The 22,661-nt window shown below is 39.7% G+C and overlaps 2 protein-coding genes across 2 annotated transcripts; both read left to right on the plus strand.

Annotated features, from left to right (window-relative positions):
- The first annotated feature begins 426 nt into the window (after positions 1-426).
- LOC145163391 (uncharacterized) lies at positions 427-2,230 on the plus strand. Its single transcript, XM_079082234.1, has 3 exons — positions 427-525; positions 1,211-1,698; positions 1,741-2,230. The coding sequence occupies exons 1-3, from the start codon at positions 427-429 to the stop codon at positions 2,228-2,230; spliced, it is 1,077 nt and encodes a 358-aa protein (XP_078938360.1).
- Positions 2,231-2,918: 688 nt separating this feature from the next.
- LOC145165426 (alcohol dehydrogenase-like 3) lies at positions 2,919-5,020 on the plus strand. Its single transcript, XM_079084161.1, has 7 exons — positions 2,919-3,039; positions 3,142-3,278; positions 3,386-3,435; positions 3,533-4,082; positions 4,181-4,276; positions 4,375-4,536; positions 4,633-5,020. The coding sequence occupies exons 1-7, from the start codon at positions 2,961-2,963 to the stop codon at positions 4,741-4,743; spliced, it is 1,185 nt and encodes a 394-aa protein (XP_078940287.1). The 5' UTR covers positions 2,919-2,960; the 3' UTR covers positions 4,744-5,020.
- The last annotated feature ends 17,641 nt before the right edge of the window (positions 5,021-22,661 follow it).

A 22,661-nucleotide genomic window follows, 5' to 3' on the forward strand; every position in this document is an offset into this window, starting at 1 on the left:
TAACTTGAAAAGATGAAAAGAAATGAGTCTCAAGCTCCAAAATCGCCTTCTTCTGGTCTCCAATGGTGAAAAATCGAAGTGATAGCTGATAGATCCCATCCCCCAAGGTAATGGCAAGCCAAATGACCAAAATGCCCAAAACTGGGCAGTTGCGCGGGTACCCGCGCGACCGAGATTCCACCCGCACAAGTGCTGCTGGAATGCTATTGGCTCATTTTTCCTCCATTAACCATCCCACTACCAAAGATTCCCTTGGTCCCCTCCATATCCCACATGATTCAAATTAACCAATCATCTTTTAGCTTCAAATATGGATGCTCCAAGCCTAAAATAACAATCCATGATCCATCTTCACAAGCCCACTTCATCCAAGTCTTTAGCCTTTTTAAGTCAAAATCTCGTTTAATGGATCCGCAAAGCCCAATAATGCATCGGAAGCCCATAAAGCCCATTTCCAAGCTAATCCATAACCGCAACAAGCTCCAAAACCCTGCAAAATACCTCATGCAACATAAAAAGCACCCGGTATGATCCATAATGAAGAAAATAAATAAAATACAATGCAATAATGATAAAAAGAGCTAAAATACTAAAATAAACTAATAAAAATAAGGAAATAAAATAAGCTATCAAATCACCCCAAGCTTAAACCTAACTTGTCCTCAAGTTAGAACAAGACTAAAATGAGCTCGGAATGAGCTAAACTAAAAAGGAAAAAAGAAAGATATCATAGAACTTTGTCAACATCAGTCAACATGGTCAGAATTAGTCTTTCAGAGTTAGTGCGGTTCACAAAGATTTATCATTAGAAACGATTTTTTGGTACGGCTTGTTGTGAAGGCATCATTAAATTACAATTTTTTGATGCTCTATTTTATAAAATGCATCATTATAAATTTCAATTTTTTGTGCTATATTTTGAAGAGCGTATCAACTAAAACCTGACTATATCCGTTTAGGGTTTCTGTAAACACAAACATACTTCTTCTTGGTGGAGTTTCTCTACAACATAAATGTCTAAAAACTCAAAATATCTTCATTAATTGTTTCGATATCTTCATTAAAGGTAATTTTACTTTTACTGTACTTTTGATTTTATTCTACCTATTTATTTATTTATTAAATAATTGTTTATTGTTATTTTTTTAAATTGATTTTTATAGATTATTAACATTTTTTACATTCTTTGTTTGTTTATTTTAATTTTCAGATGAATCGTGTTTATTGGATGTACAAAACTTCACGTTTTTCTGAATTTTATATAGAGTGTGTTCGAACTTTTATTAGGGTTGTCGAAGCAAATCGCGTGAATAAAGGAAGTGGATCAATTTGTTGTCCTTGTAACGTTTGTAAGAACTTTAAAACATTTAATTGTACCGAAGAAATAGAGTATCATTTGTTGCAAAATGGTTTTGTGCCCAATTACACTTGTTGGTCAAGATATGGAGAAACACTACTTGATTGTAGCACATCGTCGAGCAATTTACATATTAATAATAATACATACAACAACAATTCATATGTTGATGATGATGATCACCATTCGAATGACCCTAATGACAATTTCAATGAAATGTTTGATGACATGCAGGCTAATATGGGTGATGTTGAACAAAAAAAATTACAATACCTATTTGAAGAAGCAGAAACACCGTTATATAGCGGTTCCAAATTTATGAAACTTCATGTTGTATTGAGGTTGGTAAACTTAAAGTTGAAAAACGAATGAAGTGATAAAAGTTTCACAAGTCTATTAGAGCTTTTGCATGACATTCTTCCGGAAGACAATGAATTACTCATTTCTACATACCAAGCAAAGTTAATGTGTCCGATGGGATTGAAAGTTGAAAGAATATATGCATGTCCAAATAATTGTATGTTGTATAGAAAGGAGTTCGAGAATAAACATAATTGTGTTTTCTGCGTTGCATCGAGGTATAAACGGAAAAGAGATTCCGAGGTTGACGATGATGTGACAAAAAATGGTCCGCCGGCTAAAAGGTTGTGGTATCTCCCTATTATACCGAGACTAAAAAGGTTATTTTCAAATGAAAAAGAAGCAAAGTTACTTTGTTGGCATTCGGAAGAACGTGTAACTGACAAACTAAGACATGTTGCGGATTCACCTCAGTGGAGAAACATTGATAAGAAGTATCGTGAATTTGGAAAAGAGATGAGAAACATACGGTTTGGGCTTAGTTCAGACGGGATCAATCATTTTGGGACGTAAACAATCCTCATAATACATGGCCGGTCCTTTTATACATTTACAATCTTGTTATTGTTATCTTGTTATCGTAAAGATAAAGAATGATCCTTTATAACAAACTCAATAAAAAAATGTAATCGGAATAAATGATCTCCGGCGATAATTAGTCTGCTGCCAATCATCAAAAAATCGACCAAAAAAAAGGTCCAATACCCACAAAGTTTACTATACGAGTATACGACAGGGATTTTTTTTTTCTTTTTTTTTTTCGGGAATAACTATATTATTATGAATGGCTAAATTAAGCTAGAAGACGTCTATAATGACTCACTTGCGTCGTTCACGCCGTTTGAAAAGTTATAACCAAATTGATTACTGAACATGCGTTCCCCCCCTAAACAGTTAATAAGTCCCATGCCCATTATCTTAATTTATCATTTTTATAAAACTCTAAAACAGTAAATCTAAATCGTGATATAACAAGTTAAATGCTTAACGACTCTACATATTTCGTAGGAGTTTCCCGTAGATAAAGCTATTACTGCAGTCACGAGAAGTGTCTTTAATTAAATAATCAACATTGATGTCGTTAATTTGTTCAAGAAAGGCGGCTTTCAATAAACGCGTTCGGACACCAGTTGACTTCACCAGTCCCCTACATGCATATATATTTATAATGACAGAGATCCCAAGACAGTAACACACCAATCCCAGAGATAATACATAATACATATACGACGACTATATCGATATGGCTATCATCAAAATGAAGAACGACACATCGAACTCTAAGGATGTGACCACTGCAGGCAAGGTGATTACCTGCAAAGGTAAATAGCATCATCTTTTCTCTATCTTATCGCTAAACACTAGTACCATGCATGCATGTAATCCTCATGATCGATATTTGATTTTCAATTCCATATATGCAGCCGCTGTGGCGTGGGGTCCTGGGCAGCCTTTGGTCGTGGAAGAAATTCTGGTGGATCCCCCACAGAAGATGGAGGTCAGAATTAAGATCCATTTCACTTCAGTCTGTCATACTGATCTGGGTGCTTGGCAAGGCAAGGTATTGATCATCCATTCATCACTCACTCCATATACATAAAAGCGCGTACGTCCAAGTTCCATATACAATCGAACTAGGCTTGATTCTTGATTTTGATTTGTATGCAGAATGAAGCTCAAAGAGTATATCCACGAATTCTTGGCCATGAAGCATCTGGGTAAGCTAGATTAATCTCAAAGCTAAGATATCTGCGTAGTTGTCGTTTTTAAAGTACTACAGAATTCATGACGTTTAGTGTTGCATTGTATCAATAGGGTGGTGGAGAGTGTGGGAGAAGGAGTGGAGGATATGAAGGTCGGAGATCATGTTGTTCCGATATTTAACGGAGAATGTGGAGATTGTGTTTTCTGCAAATCTAAATCAAGCAACCTTTGTAAAAAGTTCAGAGTGGACCCGCTTAAGAGTGTAATGACAAACGATGGAAAGACACGGTTTTGGACAAAACAAGGAGAACCCATTTACCATTTCCTCAACACCTCCACTTTCAGCGAGTACACTGTGGTTGACTCCGCCTGCGTTGTCAAGATCGACCCAAATGCTCTCCTCAAAACCATGACTTTGCTTAGCTGTGGCGTGTCAACTGGTCTCGGAGCCGCATGGAATACAGCCAATGTACACGCCGGATCCACTGTTGCTGTGTTTGGTCTGGGAGCCGTAGGACTTGCAGCTGTTGAAGGAGCTCGTTCAAGAGGAGCCTCCAGAATAATTGGGATTGATATAAACTCCGAGAAGCTCGCCAGAGCTGAAACCATGGGAGTCACCGATATCATAAACCCGTTAGAATTAAAAAAGCCAGTCCACCAGGTCTGTATACGCATGTAATTATTCTTGTAATATATATTTATACTTATTAGTAGGTAAAAATCAGAATCTAACTGCTAAAATACCTCAAATTTTGACAGGAAATTAGAGAGATCTCGGATGGAGGAGTAGACTTTAGCTTTGAGTGTGCCGGAAACTTGGACGTCCTCCGCGAGGCATTTCTATCGACTCACGAGGTAAGCTAAAACTCATGTATATAGGAAACATGGTGGAATGAAATAGCATCAAACTAAATGATTGATGGCTGATATGTCATGTTGTTATATATATACAGGGTTGGGGTTTGACAGTACTACTGGGGATTCACTCCAGTCCCAAAACACTCCCTCTCCATCCCATGGAACTATTTACTGGTCGGAGAATTATTGGATCTGTTTTTGGAGACTTCAAAGGGAAAACGCAGCTACCTCAGTTCGCCAAACAATGCATGCATGGGGTAAGTTGGTTTGTGTTCTTCATCGAATTAACTTGGCTTCCCTACTCTATATTTGCCAACTTTTAACGAGCATGACTAATTTTCATATGTTTGCAGGCAGTGAAATTGGATGAATTTATAACACATGAACTACCTTTCAGTGAGATCAACCAAGCTTTCCAGTTACTTATGGATGGGAAATCACTAAGATGCGTTTTGCATCTATAAACTATCCATCATATACTCTCTTCCAACATTCTTTCATGGAGAAATACCCATTCAGTTCAAATATAATATTTGTGGCTTTGCCATAATATATGTATTTAATTTATTTACTTATATATGTTATATACACCGCGACAAAATGTCACGAATGGAATGTAAGTTAGGCTCAAAAAGTTTTGCTCGAGTATATATGATTATAGGGTCAAAATGTTCAGGATGAGTGTTGATAAAGAACATCGATGGATATTGTGGACTTTACATAAAATAAATTAATTTTGTACTCTTGTTTATAAAATAACAATGAAATTGGCGATATCACAAAACTACAAATTTGGTCCGTTGGTTTGCAGAGAGAATGGAACATGTTGAAAAGAACGGCAAACCATATATATATATATATATATATATATATATATATATATATATATATATATATATATATATATATATACACAACAAAAAACCTAGCCTTTAGCGGCGACAAAAGTCGTCGCAAATACCGCCGTCTCTATTGATATTCCGACCACCGGCCAGAGTTTTTCCGGCAAAGCTTGCCGGAGTTATGTGTCGTCGCAATTAGTCCACGTAGTCCCTAAAGGTGTCGCTGCTAATGTTTTTTTTTTTTTTTTTTTTTGAGAAAAAACATATTTTTTATGATATTAGTTTATATCATAAAATGCAGATTTGATAAAAATACATAAATAAATACATACCACATTACATAAAACATCAAACATACCATATTACATATCTAATAAATCCTACATAAACATCTAATATATAATCCATAAACTATCTAATAAATCCAAAATAACATCATCCTACATAAACATCTAATATATAATCCATAAACTATCTAATAAATCTAAAATAACATCATCCATAACATAAAACAAGAAATACTATGTTTCTTCGTCTTGGTCTTCCTCATCATTGTTTTCCTCGTTGTTGACTTGGTTTTTAAAGGAGCGGATAATGTCTCCAATGGCCGTCACAAATGCCGGGTTTTCATACATATTCACACATACATATTTGCATATTTTTTATATAGCATCAACCAAAACAACATTTTTGACATACCAATTTCACAACATCACAACAATCATACCAATTTCACATCACAAAGTCAAAAGTTAATACCAAACAAAAACAATTTCACATATATATATATATTCATAAATTCAAACCATCAAATGCAATTCATACTAATTTGACATACCAGACCAAAACAAATGAAGTTCATACCAATTTCACAGGATCAAAGCTTCACAAAATCACAACAGTCAAAAGTTTCACATTCAATTTCTCTGGGAAAAAAAATGAACACAGTACCAATTTCACATCAATTTCACATATATATTCGTAAATTCAAACCATACTTGTTCTTGCCGGAAAAACAAAGCTACAATCGGTGGTGATTTGTGGCCTTCGAATGGAAGCTTAAAAACAGAAAAAAAAAAATCATTCACTGTTAGTAGTGATGTTTAATCGGCAATGGAGAAAGAGAAATGGGTAAGAGAAAACCAACCTCGCCGGAGATACAAGGTCGGAATCCGATGTGACAGTCGGCAATGGAGAGGTGGCAGTCGACGACAGTCGGTGGAGTCCGCTTTCGAGGTTAATTCGTGGTGGGAGTCGGCATTGGAACTCAATCAGCGGTGGGAGTCGGCTTTGGAGGTCAATCGGTGGCGGAGAGCGGTGTCGTCATGATTGATGTCTGAAATCATCGCCGGAGTATGTCAAAATCGTTACAGAGAAAAATGTGTTTGCGGTCGTGGAAGCTGAACTAAAGGGGCAAACCTTTAGCGACGACGTTAATAGCAGTGACCCGAACCCTATTAGCGGTGACCATCTGGAGGGAACTCAACGCGCCATGGACCGTTGGATTGGGCGAGAATCGTAGAGCCAAGATTTAGTCTAATGTTGGTCAACGGATCGATATCAATAGCGGCAACATGTCGCCGCTAAAGATGTCGTCTCAATTGCTTTCTACAAGAACAAACCCTATCTGTTCGATCTTGTTCCGAATCAAGGGTAAGGATTGAAAGTTGCGTGTCTCCGACGGATCTCCGGTCCAGACCTTTAGCGACGTCCCTATTAGCGGCGACACCAAGCGTGTCCTGTCTGGTGTCGTCGCTAAAGGATATGTCGTCCCAAAAAGCGGCGTCCCTAATACTCTTTATTCTTGTTGTGACAGAGTAAAGAACACAGAAAGTCAACACACACATACTCTCTACATAGTTTGGGTTTGTTTTTCAAAACTAACACATACCTAGGGATGTTATTCGGTCGGTTTTTCGGTTTTCGGTTTAATTGTTCCATTTTTTCAATTTTTTAGAATATTAAAACTAAACATAACCAAACCAAATAAGGTTTGGTTTAATCGGTTTTGGATTCGGTTAGTGTTTATTCGGTTCGGTTTACCGATCAAACCAAATTAAATTTCGCATGTAAAATTAAATATTAAACTAAAAGAAAAAAAACTTACTAAACTTTTACCAAATAAAAAAATACGTTAATACATCACATATTATATTCAGTCTTTGACGATATGTTGTCTTGAAGTATCAATGTAGTCATACAAGTTGTCGAAGCGAATTAATAAAAGCTTTACTCGTATATAAAGATGAATGAAATGGTCAAACCTTAATTAACATTTAGCTAATTAGTTGTTGTTTTTTAATACAATATATAAATAATTATAAACTTATAATGGTTAATAATTAGATAATGAGTTATCAAAATCTTTTTTAATAACTAATCCATCAATTTAAATAGAAAATGATAATTTATAGATATAAACTATAAATATAAATAAATTAAATAACTTATTTAGTTTTTTCGATTTAACCAAAATAATAAAAATTTAACCAAAACCAAACCAAATAAGATATCCTTATTCGATTAACCAAACCAAATTAACCAAATAACCGAATAACCTGAACCAAATAAACCAAACATCATTTGGTTCGGTTCGGCTATTCGGTTTCGAATTTTTATCACACCCCTACACACATACACTATAACATTTTGGGCTTCTTCCTAAAAAACACACACCTAAGAAATCCAATGTAGAAGCTCTTAGTTAAAATTCACACATACACACACCTGTACACCTTATAATTAACTACTAAAATATTCATCAACAAATCACTACAAATAATTGTATCTTATATCAATCCTTCAAACTTTTTTATAACACTGATCTAAATTTTTCACGTCGCTGACACTACAAGTAAAAGAGGCATTAACGGCGACAAAAGTCATCAGTAAAGGCTATATCGGTGACACGTCGCCGATAAAAAGTAGTTGGTACTGTCCTGTCACTATTGCTTAAAATATCGCCGGTAATATTCTTTGTCGCTGGTAATAGTACATGTCACCGGTAATAGTGTCGCCGGTAATATCATATTTCGTTTTTTTTAAATCAATACTTTTCCGGTGCAAAAAAACCGATACGTAACAACATTAAATGCAGAAAAAAAAATTACATAACGACATCGAATTAGGTACTAAAGTGTTATAATTCCATATACAAATACCAAAATAAACGACAAAAGTGTTATAATTCCAACAAGTACCAAAGCGTCACAACAAGTCTAACATACAAAACACAAACTAATTATTCGACGAACCAACATCTTCGTTCCCCTCGTTTCCTCCTAGATCATCACTTTGTGGTTTCCCCGATTGAAAAAACGCATAAAGTTTCTCCCTACACACTTGGTCGTTGAGCATTGCACGAAGATTTTCCAACTACATAATAAATAACAACATATATAAACTTATAAGTTAGACTATCAAACATAAACAAAAAACTACTAAAGTACATTGCTATTTCTTGTACTTAAATACAAGAAATACCAAAAGTACATTGTTATTTATTGCACGTGAGACATAAACACAAGTACCAAATCAACATGCATTTATTGATGCTAAAGTACATTGTTTTTTTTTAAACTAGTGACAAAAAACCAAAGTACAATGCTATTTCTTGCACTTGGAACATAAACACAATTACAATTACAATTACCAAATCAACATGTATTTATTGAACATTACATAGATATATGAGACTTTGAAATTAAATAGTCTTGTTTTACAAGAAATGGTAGCTTACTTTCTACTTATTTTGTGCAAAATAACCTTAAATACAAGAATTACCAAAGTACATTGCTATTTCTTGTACTTGGAACAAAAATATAATTACAAACTGAATTATGAAATCAACATGTATTTATTGATGCCAAAGTACATTGTTATTTTTAGACTAGGGACCAAAAAACTGAAGTACATTGTTGTTTCTTGTACTTGGAACATAAACAGAATTACTAAATCAATATGCATTTATTGATCATTATATAGATATATGAGACTTTGAAATTAAATAGTCTTGTTTTATGTGACATCCCCATTTTCACGGTTAGAAAATAGCTTTTTATTTATGCTTATTTTAAAACAGAGTTTGTTTATATTGCGGAATTTATCCCATAAAAAGTATATTCAAAGAAATATTTTTCATTGATTTATTAAAACTTGGGTTGTCATAACTAATACAAGAAACATAAGAATAAACGTAGTCATTACGGGCCTTACAATATCTTTTATACTATGGAATATATTTCCTCGAATCTCTCATCAGGTCCGAACATCATTATCTTTGTACTGCTTCCTGTGGTACAAAGAAACTGAGTGGGTCAGGTTGGGAAACCTGGTGAGTACATAGGGTTTTCAACCCATAATAATGTAGTTAATTTGTTTAATTATCTATTTCATATTAAACAATTAACCCGACTACCAATTCATATTATCTTCTTTATTCATCTATAGAGACATGTCTTAAGGACCATCGTTGTAAATGTTGTGGTTGTCATCTATATTCTGATAGATGACTACATCGTTAGTACAATAGTACCCGTTCCTACATCGTTAGTATAATTGCACCAGTTCTTGTATCGTTGGTACAATAGTACCGGTTCCTTCATCGTTAGTACAATAGTACTAGTTCCTACATCGTTAGTACAATAATACCATTAAAGTTGTGACATTCTATTATCATTTTCATCTCTCATTACCCTTCATTACCCAATGTATTATAGTCATGAAAATACATATACGGTATAAATAATATAAGATTTATCTTTATAACATTTCATCTAACACATAACATTTTTGCATATAAGCACATATATAATTTAATTATCTAAATACTTCATATCAATGTGTAAGATGAAAGTAATTATGCACTCATTTGTTAAAGTGGATGATTGGAAAGTTGGGCAGCGCTTCGCTTCAGCACTTAGTTTTTCCTTTGATGTGACCTAGGTTCATATTACTAAGTCTTAATCTTATATTCCTTGGTGACTAATGATAGGCTAGATCCCTCAACAATCACAATATCTACATCAAGATCTATCAAGTAAGGAGCAACCACCTAAGATCATGTCGGAGGTGGGGTCTGTTTGGTATATAAAGTATACTGTTCAGAAATCTCACTTTAAACACCTCACTAAATCTAGCCTAGACATCACCCCCATAAGTAGATCAATCAGTATAATGACTTGGAATCACAGATAAATCTTATTTATAAATTCATAACAATGACTATATATATAAATATAAGTTACATTGAAAACAATATAAGTGTAGCTTAACTTACAAAGATTTTACTGACAAAAGTCTGAAAATTGTACTGGCAGAACTTCGACCTGATAGTTACTAATGTTGGGCACTCAGGGACCCCAGATCTCTGCTAGAATCTTAAATCTAAGAAAATATTTGGAGCAATACAGAGAGAGAAACTCGATATATATATATATATATATATATATATATATATATATATATATATATATATAGAGAGAGAGAGAGAGAGTTGTAATGGTGTGGGGAGTGAATGGGGTTGCATTTGTATTTATAGGCTGAAATTTGAATGTGCGCGCCACGCCTCGACAAGGTACGCATCAATCCTTTTCGTGGCCGGCAATCCACCCTCGCAGAACGTGACATGTGGCGACTATCTACGGGTGCTACGTGGACCCCTTCTAGAAGCGTGTGCCGTGTCTCTTGCATGCACGTAGGATTTTGGGATTTTCAAAAATGCATATCATCTTCATACGGACTCCGGTTTTTACGTTCTTTATATCCGCATATAGCTATCAACTAGATCTACAACTTTCATTTAGACTCAGTCAGCTAATTCTCACTTTATTTTTAAAGTTATATTTTTAACAGGCTTAGACTGTTAAAGTCCGTATACAAATCATAACTCTTTCATACGACATCCGTTCTCAACTTTCTTTATATCAACAGACTCTTATTCACGAGATCTCCAACTCTCATTTAGATTGTTTAATCTAACAATCAACCGATTTGAATTTCGATTTCTATGTTCGCACTACTATGCTAAAACTTCGAAAAATAATAATAAGCAACCTATCAAAAATTCACTTGTTACGATGCGCATAGTCGTATCAGTTTAATCATAACTTCTTCATTCGAAGTCGGATTTTAGAATTCTTTATATGTACAGAATCCTTGTCACATATACTATAATAATGATTAAGATTATTTATCCTAAATAACTTCTATTGAAAGGTCGCTTTATCACTTATCGATACATTCCCTTATAACATGTAGTCTGCAACGCGCAAGACTAATGATCTCCCTATTCGAAGGCTCAAATTATAATAATTGTAACTTATTATATCTTGTTTGTCTAGCCCGAAGTTGCGGGCATTACAATTATATCCCATTTGCAATGATTACATACCTGAATCATCAGTAAAACAGGGCTTGAATAATAATTTTGCACGTTACCTTTCCATCCTATGTAATAACCGTAAATCTTATGCCTTTACAAATGAGTATAAACTCTTGGAATTGTTGACTTCTAGCGGTTCTCAACCCGGCACCCACTGTAACATCTTGATTTCTAGGTATTTGCAATTTGACCCTTGGTTTTTGAATGATTTGCAAAACTAGTCCATAATGGCAATTTCCTAACTACTTGGGCAGGCTTGCAAACGTTGGGCGTACGTGGCCAAGGTACAAACCCTAAATTTTAGGGTTTGGACCCTATTTAAGCATCATTATTGTAACATCCCAAAAATCATGACCAAAAATTTTGTTTTTAATTAGGTAACTTATAAAATTGTTTACTGAAAAACATCATCGAATCATATCATTTCATAAAACCATAGTCACATGTCTCAACCCATATCATAAAATAGTAACGATGTCAGAGTACAATCACATGAATCTCATAATGCGGAAATCATGTGTGTGTGTGATGCGCTGCTACCGTGCCGGCTCCTTAACCTTCGACGAAGAGGTACCTGAAACAAAACTGAAAACTGTTAGAACAAAGCTTAGTGATTTCCCCCATCATACCACATACCATATTATAAACATACTGCCAGGAATATCTGGGTGCCCGACCTACCCTGCTAGGCATACCAGGGTGCCTAACCTACCCCTGTCAGACATACCGGGGTCTCCGAACTACCTCTCCGGTTTATCTCAACCGGTTACAGGGACTATTTCACCCCTACCACTACCACCTAATAACATAACATAATCATACTGTCAGGCATACCGAGGTACCCGACCTACCCCTTCGGTCCTTACAACCGGAACATGGGGACTATTCCCCCTACTACCACTATCACCTAACGTCATAACATACGAGCATATAGAACATATCAGATAGTGGCAAACCCAGGTAATTATCACAAAGACAATTACCTGACAAACAAACCCCTACTAGTGGGTCGGCATTGTGGCCATAGAACCACTTCTATTGGAAGGTAACTCACCTCAATGTCGTGAAGTGTCCGAACTATCCTTGATGCTGGAATCAACTACTCTCAAACTCCTACACATAACATCCTTCCTTCATTACCATTTCATACTCTTAACCCTTTCAAGGGTCAACTCAGGTCAAAGTCAAAGCCAAGGTCAACACCCTGGTGTAACATCCCAAGTTCAGATATACCTTGTAAACCTTGACCTTTTGAGTACTTGTCCATTTTAGCCCTTATTGAGAAAAAGGTGGCGAATGAGTATGCGGGGCGTACGCGAGTGTACGCTCAGCGTACTCATGCGCGTGCTTTTGACGCGGAACCCACCTAGTACGCTGGGCGTACCAGAGGGTACGCTGGGTGTACTAGGCCCAGAGTGAAAACCGTAATTTAGGGTGAGTCCCCTATATAAAGGATATGATGGCCTCATTCCTGGCCACCATTCTCAGACAACAAACCCTCCTAAACCCTAACTTTCGTTCATAGAGCTTGTGATTGCATTTGAGAGCCTTTGTGTGTTCTTGAAGTGAAGAAGAAGCTTTGGAGAAGAAGGAGTGAGAGTCCGTTGGGAGCTTCACATAGAGGTATAAAGCTTCAAGCTTTCTCACTCTTTTGTTTTGTGCATCATAGTAGAGTATTTTAGGGTTTTGACCCAAAAGTTGGAGACTTTATGCGATATTGAGCTCCAGAGACTATGATCAACCCCCTTTGAGTGTATTTAGTGGTGTAGTGTCATAAAAATCCAGTCTTGGACGTTGGAATCAAGCCATGCATGAGATATGAGCTTTTTGAGTTAAGAGAGTGAGTGTTTTGTGTATTTGTGACCATATCAGCCATGCAAAGGCTTAAAGTCAATGACTTTATGGAGTAAGAGCTATTAGGGAGTCCAAATCAGTGATATGAGCCAAGGTCTTAACTGATTAAGACCAAATGAGTAGAAATAGTGAAACTAGGACGTACGTTGGGCGTAATCCCAGTACGCGCAGCATAAGGGTCGAGCACCCCAGATGCCTGCATGGCAGCAGAGTACGCCCAGCGTAGAGAGCTGGTACGTGCAACGTACTCTTGGCCATTGACTTTTGGTTGACTTTTAGGGTTTGGTCAATCTGTGGACTTTTAAGGCCATGGAGGGGTAAAATGGTCTTTTACCCTTCTGTGAGTTTGTAGAAGGGTTAGTTTAGCTTCAGTGAGATTCGTTATTAATTAGGGATAATTATCGTTGTGTTAGGCGGAGGCTAGATCGGTGATTCGAGTTCGAGGTTATCCGAGTTCTTACGAGGTGAGTTTTCTCACTATACTTACCTTGAGTGGTAATCTATGTGTGACCGGAGGGTCTTATGTGTATATACTGTGTATTGAGATATCCTTCTTATTGTCTTTGTGATATATATGATGTGTATTATATTGAGTTGCCGAGTTGAGGGACCGGAGGGTCCAGCTGAGTTGTGGGACCAGAGGGTCCCACTGAGACACATTGACCGGAGGGTCTTATCTGAGTATAGCCTTGAGAGGCTAATGAGATATGTGTGGTATTTTGGGGAACTCACTAAGCTTCGTGCTTACCGTGTTATGTGTTATGTGTTTCAGGTACTTCTCAGGATCACGGGAAGGCGCCAGCTTGATAGTACACACTGGAGCGAGAGTGTTTTTATGATTCTCGGATAGTGATTTTATTTTATGGATTTTGATGATACTTGGGATAATTGTGGTTTTAGAGAAATTATGTTGTGAGTTTATTGTGTTTAAAATGAAAATTTTCGTTTGAAAATTTGCGGTGTTACAAGTTGGTATCAGAGCCTTGGTTTGAGGGATTCGGATGCACCCGGGTATGTCTGAACTCAAACTGAGGATTTGAGAAAGATTTTCAAAAGAAATGAATTTTTATAAAATGAGAAAGAGTTTTAAGAGAAATCGAGATGGAGCAGTGTGTACAATCAGCCAGAGCCCGAACGGTGATTTTCCAAAATACCCTTACTTATTTGTGTTATGAGATATTTATGGGATGTTAGTGATGCATGCTAGAGGACAGGCTAGGTATTTCATATTTTAGGGCTAGGGTTGCCTAATTTGTGATGCCTTAGCTTAGGAGTCGTTGCTATATGTTATGTGCTTTGAGTATGTGCTGAGTGAGAGTATCGAGCATGATCACTTAGAGAGAGAATTCTGAGGCGAGGGATAATCTAGAGGAGATACCTAGATGAGTGGTGAGGGGTCTACTAAGAGAGTAGTCTGATATTCGTGAGAGATAGAGTACTTGTGAATTATAATCCTAGGAGGAGGACTTGGGGTGACTATAGGCCAGGTGTGGAAGGTAGTATTGGGTACGTACTACTGAAAGCACCAGATCTGTATGTAACCCAAGTAAGAATCTTTAGGATGCTAAGGAACGAGTAGGGATAAGTGATCGAGTGTGAATATGCTCGAGCGAGTCTCTGATGATTTTTGTGTTGTGTTTCAGAGACAACATGGTGGGTACACGCCACAACCCCGAGCGCAGTGGGACTAGTGATGATGAGATTCGCAGGATGATTCACGAGGAGGTGGCCACAGCTATTCGAGCAGAGATTCCTGAGATGTTTGGGTCTATTAAGACCACCTTGATTGAGAATTTTGATGAGCGGTATGCCGCTGTTACCGAGGATGCTGCTGTTGCAGCCACCGCAGCTGTCGCCGCTGCTAGGCCACAGGGAGGTGACTCGTTGTTGTTCCGGGAGTTCAGCAACACGAAGCCACCAGATTTCGATGGGACACAGGATCCGATTGATGCGATGAGATGGATCTCTGATATTGAGGGATTTTTTTACACATGTTCATGCCCAAATCACTTGAGAGTTCGGTTTGCGCTGAACCAGCTTCGCTTGGGAGCGAAGGACTAGTGGAAGTTTGTGACAGCCAGCTTTACCTCTGCAGATCTTGTTGCAGTGACATGGGAGAGGTTTGTTCTGATGTTCCGAGACGAGTATGTTCCCCCAGTGGAGAGGGAACGATTGGTACAGGAGTTTCTGTCTCTCAAGAAGAAGACAAAGTCAGTGACCGGAGACCGGTGCAGTCGCAGTCGGCGACGAAGCGGACTAAACCCGCTGATACCAGAGCTGGGGGCCAGAAGGGCCGCACTTGTGGCAAGTGCGGCAAGAGTCACAAGGGGTCCTTCCGTGCGGGGATTTGCTACAAATGTGGAAAAGAAGAGCACATGGCGAAGGATTGCCCCAAGGGGTTTACAGTTTGCTTCCACTGCAACCAGACCGGCCATCGGAAGGCCGAGTGCCCTCAGCTCGTGCAGGGATCAGCACATGGATCTGCACCTGCTGCTTTGCGTGCTACTAAGAGTCAGCCAGCGAAGGACGAGACACCGAGGGTTCGTGGGAGAGCCTTTCAGCTGACAGCGGAGGAGGTCCGCGCAACACCTGACGTCGTGGCCGGTATGTATTCTTATTATTATTCTTTTGAGATATATTGTGCTTATATTGTGTTGTGTATAGGTACTTTTCTTGTGAGCTCTGTACCTGATTTGGTGTTATTTTACTCGGGTGCGAGTCGATCCTTCGTTTATGTAGCTTTTAGTCGTCACATCAGTATCCGACGTGAGGCGTTGAGTCGACCTCTGAGGGTTTCTATAGCTGACGAGCATGCGGTTTTTGCTAATGACGTGATCCATGAATTATACTAGATATTTTTGGTGTTAAGTTCCCGATAGACCTGGTACCGATCGCTATAGGTGATGTCTGTGTCATAGTGGCATGGACTGGTTGAGTCAATTTGGAGCTATGATAGACTGCGAGCGACAGTTAGTGACTATACGAGACCTTAGTGGGGGAGTACTTACGGTGTACGGCGAGGGTACTAGATCTGGATCAACTTTCTGCCCTTCTGCCAGAGCGAGACAGAGTTTACAGCAGGGTTGCATGGGCTTTTTGGCGTATGTGATGGATACATGGGTTGCTACAGAGAGGCCTAGTTCTATCGTCGAGGTTCCGATAGTATGTGAGTTTCCGGATGTTTTTCCCGAGGAGTTGCCAGGTGTGCCTCCTGAGACGCAGGTGGAGTTCCGGATTGATTTGGTTTCGGGAGCGGCGCCTATCGCCAAGGCACCTTATCTCCTTGGGCCACCAGAGATGCAAGAGTTATCCTCACAGTTCCAGGAGCTTCTGGGGAAGGGTTTGATCAGAACGAGTAGCTCACCGTGGTGAGCTCCAATCCTTTTTGTCAAGAAAAAGGATGGTTCGCACCGGATGTGCATTGATTACCGGGAGTTGAACAAGCTGACGGTCAATAACCGTTATCCACTTCTGAGGATCGACGATCTATTTGATCAGTTACAGGGGGCATCTTGGTTCTCCAAGATTGATTTGAGATTTGGATATCATCAGATGAGATTTTGCGAGGAGGATATTCAAAAGACAGCCTTTTGGAACTCGTTATGGGAACTACGAGTTTTTGGTGATGCCTTTCGGGCTCACCAATGCACCGGCAGCGTTCATGGACCTCGTGAATCAGGTGTGCATGCCTATGTTGGATCGATTGGTGATCGTGTTCATCGACGATATCCTAGTGTATTCGAGATCCAGAGAGCAGCATGAGGAGAATCTTAGAGAGATTCTAGGAGTGTTGAGGACAGAGAGGCCTTATGCCAAATTCTTCATGTGTGATTTCTGGTTGCGAGAGGTCCAGTTATTGGGGCACCTCGTAAACCAGAATGGGATATTGGTCGATCCGGCCAAGTTTGAGGCTGTTATGAGATGGGAGGTGCCGAGATCCCCGACTGAGATCAGGAGTTTTCTGGGTTTGGCCGGCTACTATCGGAGATTTATCAGGGATTTCTCCAAGATTTCTGTCCCACTTACCAGATTGACCCGGAAGGGTGTTACTTTTACTTGGGGGCCCGAGCAGCAGGCCTCGTTTGAGACTCTTCGCCAGAAGTTGTGCGAAGCCCCAATGTTAGCCCTCCCCGAGGGAGTGGAGGACTTTGTAGTTTATTGTGACGCATCTATATCAGGGTTGGGTGCGGTGTTAATGCAGAGGGGGCACGTGATAGCATATGCATCGAGGCAGCTAAAGCCTCATGAGACGAGGTATCCCACCCACGACCAGGAGCTAGGGGCGGTGGTGTACGCCCTCAAGATTTGGCGCCACTATCTTTATGGTGTCCGGTATACCATATACACGGACCATAAGAGCGTGAAGTACCTGATGGATCAGCCCAACCTGAATATGAGGCAGATGATATTGTTGGATGTAGTGAAGGAGTACGACTGTGAGACCTTATATCACCCAGGAAAGGCTAATGTGGTAGCCGATGCCTGCAGATCCGAGAGCGCTCCGATCCGGGATGTGTGTATGAGGATGACGGTCTTGACTCCAGTCTTAGATACCATCCGAGAGGCTCAGGTGCAGATTGTGAGACCGGAAAACCGCAAGAGAGAGCGTGTGATTGGGCAGGTTTCCGAGTTTGTGACGAAGAGTCGTGGGCTTATGATTTTCCATTGGCGGATTTGGGTGCCCTATACAGGTGGAGCTCACCGTGTATTGTTGGAGGAGGCGCATAGATCGAGATGTTCGATCAACCCAGGAGCCACGAAGATGTATTTGTATCTGAAGAGAGATTACTGGTGGCCCTGTATGAAGAGAGATGTGGCATGGGTAGTTGAAAGGTGCTTGACATGTCGTCGGGTTAAGGCGGAGCACCAACGCCCTCATGGCAAGCTGCAGCCACTAGAGCTGCCCCAGTGGAAGTGGGAACATATTTCCAAGGATTTTATCACCAAGTTACTGAGGACTGTGCGTGGGGTTGACGCAATTGGGGTGATTGTAGACCGGTTGACTAAGAGTGCTCACTTCCTTGCTATCAGTGAGAGCTCTTCTGCAGAAAGGTTGGCTGAGATCTACATACGAGAGGTAGTGGCATGGCATGGGGTACTGACATCGATAGTGTCAGATCGGGATGTGCGTTTTACTTCCAGGTTCTGGAAGAAGTTTCATGAGGAGCTAGGTACCCGACTGCACTTCAGTACAGCCTACCACCCACAGACGGACGAGTAGAGTGAGCGGACGATTCAGACGCTTGAGAACATGCTACATGCGTGTGTCATGGACTTCGGTGGAAGTTGGGACACTTATCTGCCCTTGGGTGAGTTTTCTTACAACAATAACCATCATTCCAATATTAGCATGCCTCCCTTCGAGCTTCTGTACGGGGAAGAGATGTCAAACTCCCATCTGTTGGCTAGAGGTGAGGCAGAGAGTGATGGGGAGCACTAAGATAGTGCTCAAGACGACCGAGCAGATTCAGCAGGTCAGACAGCGATTACTGACGGCCCAGAGTCATCAGAAGAGTTATGCAAACCGGAGACGATCCGAGCTAGAGTTCCAGGTTGGAGATTTTGTCCTCCTGAAGGTATCCCCATGGAAAGGGGTGATCCGATTTAGGAAACGGGGCAAGCTGGGACCTAAATACATCGGTCCTTTCAGGGTGACCACCAGAGTGGGTAAGGTAGCTTACCGGTTGGAGCTACCTGCAGAGTTGAGTCAGATTCATAACACCTTCCACATGTCCCAGTTGAGGAAGTGTGTAGCCGATGAGATAGCAGTGGTACCCCTAGAGGACATTTAAATGGATGCGAGCATGAATTACATTGAGAGACCGGTCGCAATTTTGGATCGAAAGGTGAAGGTTCTAAGGAACAAAGGGGTGCCACTGGTTCAGGTCCAGTGGCAACATCGGAGAGGGTCCGAGTTGAAATGGGAGCCGGAGTCTGAGATGCGAGAGCAGTATCCAGAGTTATTTCCAGAGCATGACTTTGAGGGCGAAGTCTGATTCTAGTGGGCGAAATTTGTAACATCCCAAGTTCAGGTATACCTTGTAAACCTTGACCTTTTGAGTACTTGTCCATTTTAGCCCTTATTTAGAAAAAGGTGGCATATGAGTACGTGGGGCGTACACGAGTATACGCTCAGCGTACTCATGTGCGTGCTTTTGACGCGGAACCCACCTAGTACGTTGGACGTACTAGGCCTAGTGTGAAAACCCTAATTTAGGGTGAGTCCCCTATATAAAGGATATGATGGCCTCATTCCTGGCCACCATTCTCACACAACAAACCCTCCTAAACCCTAACTTTCATTCATAGAGCTTGTGAGTGCATTTGAGAGCCTTTGAGAGTCTTTGTGTGTTCTTGAAGTGAAGAAGAAGCTTTGGAGAAGAAGGAGCGAGATTCCAGGCCCTTGGATCTGAGCATACCTGTGATGGGAGCTTCACATAGAGGTATAAAGCTTCAAGCTTTCTCACTCTTTTGTTTTGTGCATCATAGTAGAGTATTTTAGGGTTTTGTCCCAAAAGTTGGAGACTTTATGCGATATTGAGCTCCAGAGACTATGATCAACCCCCTTTGAGTGTATTTAGTGGTGTAGTGTCATAAAAATCTAGTCTTGGACGTTGGAATCAAGCCATGCATGAGATATGAGCTTTTTGAGTTAAGAGAGTGAGTGTTTTGTGTATTTGTGACCATATCAGCCATGCAAAGGCTTAAAGTCAATGACTTTATGGAGTAAGAGCTATTAGGGAGTCCAAATCTGTGATATGAGCCAAGGTCATAACTGATTAAGACCAAATGAGTAGAAATAGTGAAACTGGGACGTACGTTGGGCGTAATCCCAGTACGCGCAGCGTAAGGGTCGAGAACCCCTGATGCCTGCATGGCAGCAGAGTACGCCCAGCGTAGAGAGCTGGTACGTGCAGCGTACTCTTGGCCGTTGACTTTTGGTTGACTTTTAGGATTTGGTCAATCTGTGGACTTTTAAGGCCATGGAGGGGTAAAATGGTCTTTTACCCTTCTGTGAGTTTGTAGAAGGGTTAATTTAGCTTCAGTGAGAGTCATTATTAATTAGGGATAATTATCGTTGTGTTAGGCGGACGCTTGACCGGTGATTCGAGTTTGAGATTATCCGAGTTCTTACAAGGTGAGTTTTCTCACTATACTTACCTTGAGTGGTAATCTATGTGTGACCGGAGGGTCTTATGTGCATATACTGTGTATTGAGATATCCTGCTTATTGTCTTTGTGATATATATGTTGTGTATTATATTGAGTTGCCGAGTTGAGGGACCGGAGGGTCCAGCTGAGTTGTGGGACCAGAGGGTCCCACTGAGACACATTGACCGGAGGGTCTTATCTGAGTATAGCCATGAGAGGCTAATGAGATATGCGTGGTATTTTGGGGAACTCACCAAGCTTCGTGCTTACCATGTTATGTGTTATGTGTTTCAGGTACTTCTCAGGATCACGGGAAGGCGCCGGCTTGATAGTACACACTGGAGCGAGAGTGTTTTTATGATTCTGGGATAGTGATTTTATTTTATGGATTTTGATGACACTTGGGATAATTGTAGTTTTTGAGAAATTGTGTTGTGAGTTTATTGTGTTTAAAATGAAAATTTTGGTTTGAAAATGTATGGTGTTACACCTGGCCAAAGTCAAGTTTTGGTCAAAGTCAACATCTGGTTAACTCAACTCGCCGAGTTGGTCCACCAACTCGTCGAGTTCCATAATCCACAAAATACTGGAACTTCGATCCTACTCGTCGAGTCTTTCAAGAACTCGTCGAGTTCTCCTTCATATAGAATCGGGACCTTTTCGCTCTTGACTCGCTGAGCTCGTCCATGAACTCGTCGAGTTCTTCTTCATACAAGTTGAAGTGTTTAGTCCTTGAGTCGCCGAGTTCTTCCTTGAACTCGTCGAGTTCTTCTTTATATATGTTGGGACATTGCCTTGAACGCGCTGAGTTCATCCTTGAACTCTTCGATTTCTTTGATCTTCAATTCCATATTCACGTCCATCTTGTTGAGTCCTTTTCTAGACTCAACCAGATCGATCAGAAACAGAAAAGGTTAGGGTACCATAACCCGACTCGCCGAGTCCTATGAGCGACTCGCCGAGTCCCCCAAAGTCCAAGTTTACCAAGTCGATTTCAGTCGGGCTTAATGCATCCAAAACATAGATCTGGCCTTCTAGGATCGATATAGGACGTAAAGTTACAAACTTTACGTGAATACATGGGTTAACTAGCTCATAAGGACCCAAAATGAAGTCTACAAAGTGCATGGGACTCCCATGGCCATAAAGTTGGCACATTTATGCCATAGGAACCCTTAAAGGTTCAAGATCTGAAGTACAACCCCATTGTTACTCACAATCCCGAATATGGCTTCACTAAGACTTAGAAAAGGTAGAAAATAGCCCTAATTGGAGATCTAAGAAATGAATAGTCAAGGTATCAGCTTTATACCTCAAATAAGCTGGTAATGTGGCAAAACCTTTGGATCTACTTGCTTTCTCTTGATCTCCCAAGCTTCCTTCTTATTCTCAAGCTTCAAATACACACAAATGGCACAAAAATCTCAAGAACACTCAATATTCGATTAGGGTTTCATGAAGAGTGTCTGAGGGTGATGGAGGCTGGAGTGGTTAAAGACCCTAACTTTCGTACTAAAGACATTGTTACTCCAAAACATGCTACATGCATATTCATAAAAACAATATTTTACATTGATAAAGTGATTACAAACTACTAGATACAAACCGACTATTACAAAGTGTTATATATTACACAACTACCCAGGTTACTATACTTTTATACATACATGATCCCTAAATACAAAAGTAATATTATAACTATTCTAAACCTTCCAATAGTGTATGTGACATCCCCATTTTCACGGCCAGAAAAGACCGATTTTGTTTATGCTTTGTTTGAAAACCAGAGTAACATTTTAAATAAAAGTGTTGCGGAAATTGTCCCAAAACAAAATATGATAAAGATTTATCAAAAGCATTTCCATAGAAATGTATTTCATTAAAAAGACTCGGGATGTCATGTTCGATACAGATCATAAGCATAAACAATACAACATAGGCCTTACTACATTATTCCGTATTTACAGGCCTAAAATCCCTTAATCTCTCATCCCAAGACATCACATCTATGCTCATGCGCCACTACCTGTAATACAAGAAACTGAGTGGGTCAGGCTTGGGAGCCTGGTAAGCACATAGGGTTTTCAACTCACAATAAATAAGTTTATTAATTTCATCAACCAACAATACCCGATTACCCGTTCCCGTTATC

This window comes from Lactuca virosa, chromosome 3 (genome assembly GCF_052849685.1).
Source record: "Lactuca virosa cultivar CGN04683 chromosome 3, Lactuca_virosa_CGN04683_v6, whole genome shotgun sequence".
NCBI lineage: Eukaryota > Viridiplantae > Streptophyta > Magnoliopsida > Asterales > Asteraceae > Lactuca > Lactuca virosa.

Bases quoted from the DNA above. Each gene is read 5' to 3' on its own strand.
- LOC145163391 (XM_079082234.1), top strand. From the start codon at position 427: ATGCATCGGAAGCCCATAAAGCCCATTTCCAAGCTAATCCATAACCGC. The intron at 526-1,210 runs GTATGATCCATA...TTTAATTTTCAG, and splicing joins TGCAACATAAAAAGCACCCG to ATGAATCGTGTTTATTGGAT. The intron at 1,699-1,740 runs GTTGGTAAACTT...AAGTGATAAAAG, and splicing joins AAACTTCATGTTGTATTGAG to TTTCACAAGTCTATTAGAGC.
- LOC145165426 (XM_079084161.1), top strand. From the start codon at position 2,961: ATGGCTATCATCAAAATGAAGAACGACACATCGAACTCTAAGGATGTG. The intron at 3,279-3,385 runs GTATTGATCATC...ATTTGTATGCAG, and splicing joins TGGGTGCTTGGCAAGGCAAG to AATGAAGCTCAAAGAGTATA. The intron at 4,083-4,180 runs GTCTGTATACGC...AAATTTTGACAG, and splicing joins TAAAAAAGCCAGTCCACCAG to GAAATTAGAGAGATCTCGGA.